Consider the following 8134-nt stretch of genomic DNA (forward strand, 5'->3'; position numbering starts at 1 on the left):
TCAAACTGTTGTTTTTTATATCAGTCATTTGACATGACTGATAGTGGTGCGACGACTTAATGGATTTTATACAGAGAAACTTGTTTGTGTTTTTGAAGTATACGACATGCAATAAATAATAAAATAAACAAATAAATAAAAAATGTACAGTACAGGCCAAAAGTTTGGAAACAACTCATTTCAATGTGTTTTCTTTATTTTCATGACTATTTACCTTGTAGATTTTCACTGAAGGCATCAAAACATAAATAAAGCAAAGTTATTTGGCCCACAAATGAATATTTGTCAAGTTATGGCTTGCTGAATATGGTATTAAATAAAAAACTAGAATATAAGACATGTTTTCAGTTATTTCACACTTTTTTGTTAAATACATAATTCCACATGTGTTCATTAATAGTTTTGATGAATATACAATAAATAGGAAAGTAAACGCATTGAATGAGAAGGTGTGTCCAAACCTTTGGCCTGTACTGTATTTGTCATGAGTTGTGACAGGGCCACAGGTAACATGCAGCCACTTTAACTGCCATTTCTCTGCCTGTAAACATACTGGTATCAAATCTCTTTGAATTTACACAGGAATTTTAGTAGCATTTGTTTCAAAAAAAGGTCACAACATATTTTTCTCCGGGGTATTTTAGTGTGACAGGGCCTTACTCTTTAGCTCATCCTCCTAAAACAGAGATGTAAAGTTTAAAAGTTTAAAATCATACAATTCAATGACAGAACTCAATCAAAACTCAAGGACAGAATCAATGTATGTGTTAGATTCAATCACATGATTTCACTTCTTCTGAAAGGTGTATTGGACATTTATTATATAGTGTTTTATGTGACAGGGCCTGGCGAAAACATGGGGATAGTTGTAAAATACAAATTATATTTGTATTTGTATAATTTCATGTTCTAAATCTATTGCTGTTAATGATAACTCATAGCGAAACTATGGAAACTATGGTCCACTTTTCAGGTATTGTAACTTTCCAAAGGGATTTTTAATAAAGAAGAAATATCTGATAACCCGAATGACATATTCAGATCAATGAGAAGCAATCAATCATCTAATCAGTTTAAGATGTTTTTTTTTTAATTATACAAGTTTCCAGGTCAGATAATGTAAGTATCTAATAGAATATCCCAGAGACTTTGACTGAATTGCAGCCCTCACTTTAATGTGACACAAAGTGATGTGGCTAGTGGCTTTCTTTATGATTTCTTCTGTTTGTGCTGCAGATAATGCAGCCTTAAATGTGATGAAAGAGGCATGTTAATAATCTCACAGCCATAGGGCCTGAGTGAGGCCAATCTTGCAAAACATGAGGGGCATGACCCCTGGTGACAATTGAGGTTCCTAATAAGCCACTTTAAGGTTCAACAAATGAGTGTTCTTACACTTTTTTTTACCTAATATGATCATCAACTGAGCATGTGATAATAATGTGATCAAAAGAGAATAAAAACTGCTGTCTTACCCCAAGTTTTGTCTCCAATATTAATTTACTAGGCTACATAATTATTTCTACCATTTCTAAGTTTCGCACTTTTGATCAAAACAAGGAATAAAGACCGAAAGAAGAGTGCATGTAGCCAACTATATGATGATCTTGTGTTTATTTGTTTACTGCACAAATGTTCGAGTAACGGTTCCTCACATGATTCGTCGTCAGCCGCAAGATGCGTGAATCACAGGCACCGCGCCCATTCCTTATAGCCTATATCATTGTGCGAAATGCACAATTCTTACAAAAAAGCAACTGTGGTTTAATTTCTTGCCACATGTTAAAACGGATCACGTAGTCTGACAGTGGGAGGGATTGGGGTGTGTCCCCTCGCAGACTTTTAGTTAACAGCAGTTTAAAAGGGCATGGTGCTTCCATAGTCTGACGTTCAGTTCGATTTCAGCACCACCGCCGTCAAAAGAAAGTGAAGGTAGTCGTTAATTGGTGGAGTTAAAAGTATCAGAACAAGAAAACCGGAATTCAGAAACTTTGGCTACAACATCAAGTAAGAAACATTCTCATTGCCATTGACATTATGTTCTATATCCTGTCGAATAGGCTTACAGCCTAAAGCTTAAATGGCTATCCTGAAGGTTCTTGCTCCAGGAGCGTTCCCTGCTTACACCCGTGCCGCTATGACATCAATGAAAATATTGAATCAAAAGAAATTCTTCGTGAACAAACGAGCTTTCATTGTCTCCTGACAACATTATCTTAGACTGTTAAAATAAAAGTTTAGGCTACTGCAGGTGTTGAGTCCCCTTCCGTTGCAATCTTTTTGTTTGACAAGTAAAACAAAGTCCATCATGAAAAGTATGTCTCGAGACCCATCTCTGAAAAGTAGTTGGCTAAATAGCACTAATAGGTAGGCCTAGTTATTTTTTTTTTTAAAAAAAGCAATTGATTCGCCTATGTTGAGAGTGACTTTTCTATTCTGATATACAATGCGAAGAGCTTCGTGCAAGCATCGTTGCAATTAGCCTGTTGTAACAGAAAGAAAATGCACACTTCCTTGTGTCAGTGAACTGTACGTTTTAGGCATGTGCGCGCGCTTAGTGGTTGTTTGTCTGGTTGAGAGTTCGTGTGCGTGAGTGTGTGTCTGTGTACGTGTGTGTGTGTCCTGTGTAATCGCTCCCAGCTGTGAGAAAGAGTATACCTGCCGTGTGGTGAGAAAGTCAGAAAAGGGAATATTTTGGATACCGTTCTAAAATCGACTGCGCAACACGTGTCTCGGCTCTCTGCAGAGCGCCGTATGAGATCACTTTATCTTCTCCACCAGCTCGCGCTTTGCAAGGTCAAATTGAACTCAGAACGCCTTCAATAACATTCTCCTCTTCATCACGTAAGGCGTCCCTTAGTCCCATTTAGTCTGATCATTTTAGTCAGTTAAGACATTGTGCAAAGTTGCTGACATGAATTTCACATATCTGCGCCACCCAACACAAGCAAAAGATGTGCTGCGGTTATTAGATAGAGCAAATTAGATTTCTTTATTCATTGCTGCTATCTGGTATTCTGCTATGGTCATGGTTGGCCCAGGCTATTGTGAATGTATTCCAGGGAGGGTCTGAGTGTCCATTTGTCTGTGGTGGGTATTTCACATGTTCTGGTTAATCGGTCAATCAGCATCATGTGGTCTCCAGGCTTGACCCTGTGACCCTGGCACATTCTCACAACCATCCGAGACTCTTCAGTGTGTGAGTGCGTCGAGACTGCATGCAACACATTACTAGATTAGGGTGGCCATTACATAACACACACACACACACACACACACACACACACACACACACACACACACACACACACACACAGAGACAGAAAGATAGATGCATGCACTCACACACATACAGTACACCCCCCCCCCTTCTCTTTCTCTCTCACAAAGCTGTCTCATTCCCTGGATGCTCATGTTCCCTTGGTGTTTAATGAATGGATAGTGTTTGACATTTTGATAGGTATTGTTTTGCTACTCAGGTTCTATTCTGTATAAAGCCTTGTGCCCTGTCCCGCGGGTATTTGCGCTGGCTAAGTGCAGCCTATGGGTATGCAGAGCTTATCTCCGCAGCCTAAGTCAGGCTTGTGTGCATTTAATTGTGAAGCCAGGCTTCTTACTGCCAACATAAATTGAAGAGTAGTTAAGTGCTGATAGAGATAGACAGACAGACAGACTATGGAGAGAGATGCAATATTTTGGTCAAATAGCTTTATGTTGCTATGTGATTCATGAGACTCAACTGAGATCATCATTGATGTATGACGTAGTTTATGGGCTTTGTCAGAGAAAGTGTTGCAACTATCGACATCATATTAATCCTTCACATCATGTCTCATTTTCATTGCTCAACATGTAGGTGATGGGTAATGAATGGAAACCCTTTGCTTTAGATTAGTCAGCAATTGATGCAATCATCCTGCATCCCAAATGTCTAGTTAGTCCACACTTAGATAATCTCACACACACATAATCTCAAACCTTTCTGTTCACTCGCCCTTTCTCCCTACACACCAACATCCGCTATAAATATTTTATATTCTAGTCAGTGTTGAGGGAACACTAAAGTGAGGAATTGATTTAACAGCATCGGTTTACATGAGAATACATCAACTAAGCCCGTTGTACCAAAGGGTATTTACAGTTTTTTTCAATCGCTAACAAGCGCTTACCCATACTTCAGATACTTTTTCTAAACTCTTAACACAGACTCACACCTACAAAACACAATTGGCCAAATGGATTTCTTGGAATTTGGAATTGGCCAAATTTTCTTCTCAAAAACACATTTTGTTAAATATATACTAACTCTTCATTTCAATACAGAACACATCTTTCTCTGCACACACCAACTTTACCAAAACACTGGAAATCTGACTCAAAATTAAATTATTCTATCAAAGAATAACACTTGTTTTCACTTAACAAGGTACATGCAGTCAATCAAAGTACACCAGGTTTCAAAATACTGGCTATTGTTGACATTACAAAAACTGCATAGACTTGTATGTTCCAGTTTTACAGGTATTTGCATGCAAAACATGCTATCCACCGTTTTTACACTAAATTTCTTGGTTGGGAACTGTATGTCCACATGTAATGTTCACATTCAAAAGCATTCCAGTAAAAAGCAAATCAGTTTTTTCCCTTTACTGTTTACAGGTACAGTAGAAATACTGTTTACAGTATGATAGAACAGAAAAAGTTTTACAGTATTGCTTACAGTGAACAAAATATCCATGAAACACATAAAAGCTGAACAAAAAACAACAGCAAAAAGCCCAGATAAAAAGAGGGGGGACTAAAAATAACACAAAATTACTGTATCTAATCTCTGCGATCTTCAGAGTTAGGCCACACGTTTTCATCAACATCGCATCTGATCAGATCTGATGCACCTGGGATAAAACCATTTGGAAGCAGAGCAGAAGCAGAGGTTTTTATACTGTATCTAAGGTTTGGAATATTGTGTTTGCTATTGTGGGATGTTGTGTGTTAACATTTGTAAATACTACAAAAACAATCCATCCATCAACAATCAATCCAAGGTATAGCTTGTCTGTTAAGAAAATGTAAGCATTGTGGAAATGTGTTCACTGGCTGCATATTGTGTGAAAACGACATGAAATGTGTGAATGGTATGGCCACAAAAGACCGATGCTGTGCTAATTGTGTTTAGAGTTTTGAAAATGTGACAACTGGTTAGACAAACGCTTGTTAGCGACTGAAAAAAACTGTAAACTGAACCAAATAAACTTAAAGTGAACCAAATATGTTTACTTATGAGCAAACACAACTTGCTTTAGCTTGACTATTTGGCTCCTAGGAGCAGTTAAGTAGTAGCCACATGTGTTTCAGGACCACAAGCTCTGCAGCTATATATTTTAGTGTTTAGGGCTACAAGGATGCATATGGATCTAATCGCTCTTAAAGTTAGTGGGGCTCAGTTTACGTAAGCGTTGTAGAATTTACTGCCAAGATTCCTGCCAAGCCATATGTTTGGTCCAGGAACTCTGTCTCCATAGACATGAACATTTAAATGTTAAGTTGTTCATTGTGTTGAGACATCATGCTACTGGGTGATACAGCCATGACAATAAGTAAGTTGTCACAGGGGAAGCCCCTCTCACCAGTCTTCCGGACTCCCCTGAGTGTCCATGGATAAGTGCTGAATTGCAGCTCACTGCGCAGCTTGGCAGGAGATGTTTCAAGGGCCTCGTTCAAAGCCCAGAGGCCCAGTAAGAGCAGACTATTTTTTTTTTTTTTTTGTAATAAACAAGAGACAAATGTCCTGGTGTTTAGGGAAGAGCAGAGAGAACATTGTTGGGGTGTCTCACCTATTCACCCGGTAGGGCTTTGCACTTGCTTGCACATGCTTTATCTCTCTCTCTCTCTTTCTCTCTCTCTCTCTCTCTCTCTCTCTCACACACACACACACACACACACACACACACACACACATGCAATCACAACACATGTTCATGCAATCACAAACACTGATGTCATTGCTGAACTTTTCACACACTGACTTGGTGTGTGGTTGACTGAAAGGAAGCCTTTAGCCTTCATCTCAACATTTTGCACATCCTATTTGGCAAGCAGCACTATAATGAAACACTGTCTGTTACCACAGAATGGTTTGTATCAGATACGCTTTCAAGGATCTTACAAAAGCCACAGTAATATTTGTTATATGTGGTGGTGGTAGTAGTAGTAATAGTAGTATACACAATGTATTTACAGTAATGCAATGTGGTTTTTAGAAGCATACTGGAAACTGGATTGGATACAAATATAGGAACAATGTAGGAACAACTACCCCTGTACACACACACACACACACACACACACACATCCAGTTGGTATTTTCACTGACACATCCTTGATCCTTTGGAACAGAGTTATAGCCTAGTATCATGCTTGTCATTTCTACCACAAAGTAAAACAAAACAAGCAAAGCCACAAATAATGTGTGCTCAGAAAAGCAAACCTGGGGCATGAGTGCAACAGGAGCGGCTTTGAGCCTAGCAGCAAACTGAGCAGAGGGAAGAGTTATCTCCATGGGCATGTTCAGTCATTGTCCACATAATTATGATGTAGGAAATGGTGGTTGGCTGAAAAACAGTAGGAAAACACAGTAGGATTATGAACAGTATGAAGGAGAAAGTATTAAGGTGTGGTGTGGGTTTGTCTGAGATATTATTTGTGTGTGTGTGTGTGTGTGTGTGTGTGTGTGTGTGTGTGTGTGCGTGCCTGCGTGCGTGCATGTGTGTGTGTGTGTGTGTGTGTGTGTGTGTGTGTGTGTGTCTGCGCGCGTGTATGTGTGTGAGTGTGTGTGTGCATGTGTACGTGCGTGCATGTGTGTGTGGGTGCTGTATTTGGTGTGATCATGTTTGGTGTGTGTGTGGTGAAAGTGTGAGGCTCTGTTTTGTATGTGGAAGTTAGTTTAACCTCTGCTGAGGAGCTGAGGTCCCGGTGCAGGGCTGAGCTGTGGAGCGTGTAGTGTTGCTGAGTGAAAGTCCGGAATGCAGTAATTGTGGGAAAAGTCTGAAAGAAAACAAGCGCAAATTATCAAGTCCTTGTAAAGAAGAAAGGGGTGGAGAAATGGAGAGAGGGAGAGAAGGAGGGAGGGGTGAAAGAATCATATGGAGGAAGCTGGAAACCTTTCCATCAGGTGTCACTTCACAGCAAAGTAATTTCTCTTATAAACTGACTGCCTGGAATTGGCAGATATCTGAAAGTAATCCCTAAGTGGCGCCCTCTCTCTTCCACCTCCAGGATGCCTGGAACAGCTCGCAATGCATCAGGGGTGGGGCGTTTCCCCGGCGTCACCTTTAGCAACGGGGATGCTGCCCCCGAGAAAGAGAAGGTGATGAATGAGAAGGAGCCGGAGGAGGGGGGCTGTCGCCAGTGGCTGAGAAGGATCTGCCCGTGCTGCTGCCGCCAGAAGAGCACCTCGTACGAAGTCACGCCAGGCGCCCACAACGAGGTGGACGCCAAAGAGGAGGAGAAGCCGACACCGCTGCCTGAACCAGCCCTGCCCCAGACCGGAGATAAGGAGATGGAGGGTACGTTTGGCCCCTGTCACACTCCACTGCAGAGCTCTGTTACACAGGTCCCACTGTGTATCTCTCTGTCTCTGTTTATAGCACTTCTCCATAGCCTTATCTCATCCACCTAAACCTAAAACCTCTCTTAAAGCAATGCTCTTGAGCTTTAATGGTTCGAAGCCTCTTAATAATGCTTAAGTAATACTTAATGCCTCAATTGCAATGATTTAACGCACCCGATACTTGATATCTATTTGCTATCTAAAACTTCCAAGACATAATCTAGAACTCAACACAATTCTTTGGTGACTGTGCTGTCTTTTACTTGTCCTTTGAAAGTTTATATAACACTACTTTGTGTTAAGGTACAACATGGCTCCATTAAAAGAGAATCTAAGTGTGTCTGCTTTGGCTGCTTTGCCTCAGTCCAACAAGTAATCAGCAATCTCTCTCTCTGTGTCTCCCTCTCTCTCTCTCTCTCTCTCTCTCTCACTCTCTCTCTCTCCTCTGGGTCCATCAGAGCTGCAGTTGGCGGTTCGCTCTGTGGACCTGCACAGCTCCAAGTGTGGCCAGAATCGCACTGAGCA

At 40.6% G+C, this 8134-nt stretch overlaps 1 protein-coding gene across 1 annotated transcript in view; it reads left to right on the top strand.

Moving 5' to 3' along the window:
• Positions 1-1823: 1823 nt before the first annotated feature.
• The window catches only part of tgm1l1 (transglutaminase 1 like 1), a 21217-nt gene continuing 14906 nt past the window's right edge, over positions 1824-8134 (top strand). Inside the window, exons 1-3 of the mRNA XM_042068979.1 lie at positions 1824-2007; positions 7276-7565; positions 8068-8134. The exon at positions 8068-8134 is cut by the window's right edge and continues 125 nt beyond it. Of these exons, the coding sequence (XP_041924913.1) occupies positions 7277-7565; positions 8068-8134 (356 nt within the window). The 5' untranslated portion in view covers positions 1824-2007; position 7276. The remainder of the gene's footprint in view (positions 2008-7275; positions 7566-8067) is intronic.

The sequence above is a fragment of the Alosa sapidissima genome, chromosome 1, assembly GCF_018492685.1.
Source record: "Alosa sapidissima isolate fAloSap1 chromosome 1, fAloSap1.pri, whole genome shotgun sequence".
Taxonomy (NCBI): domain Eukaryota; kingdom Metazoa; phylum Chordata; class Actinopteri; order Clupeiformes; family Clupeidae; genus Alosa; species Alosa sapidissima.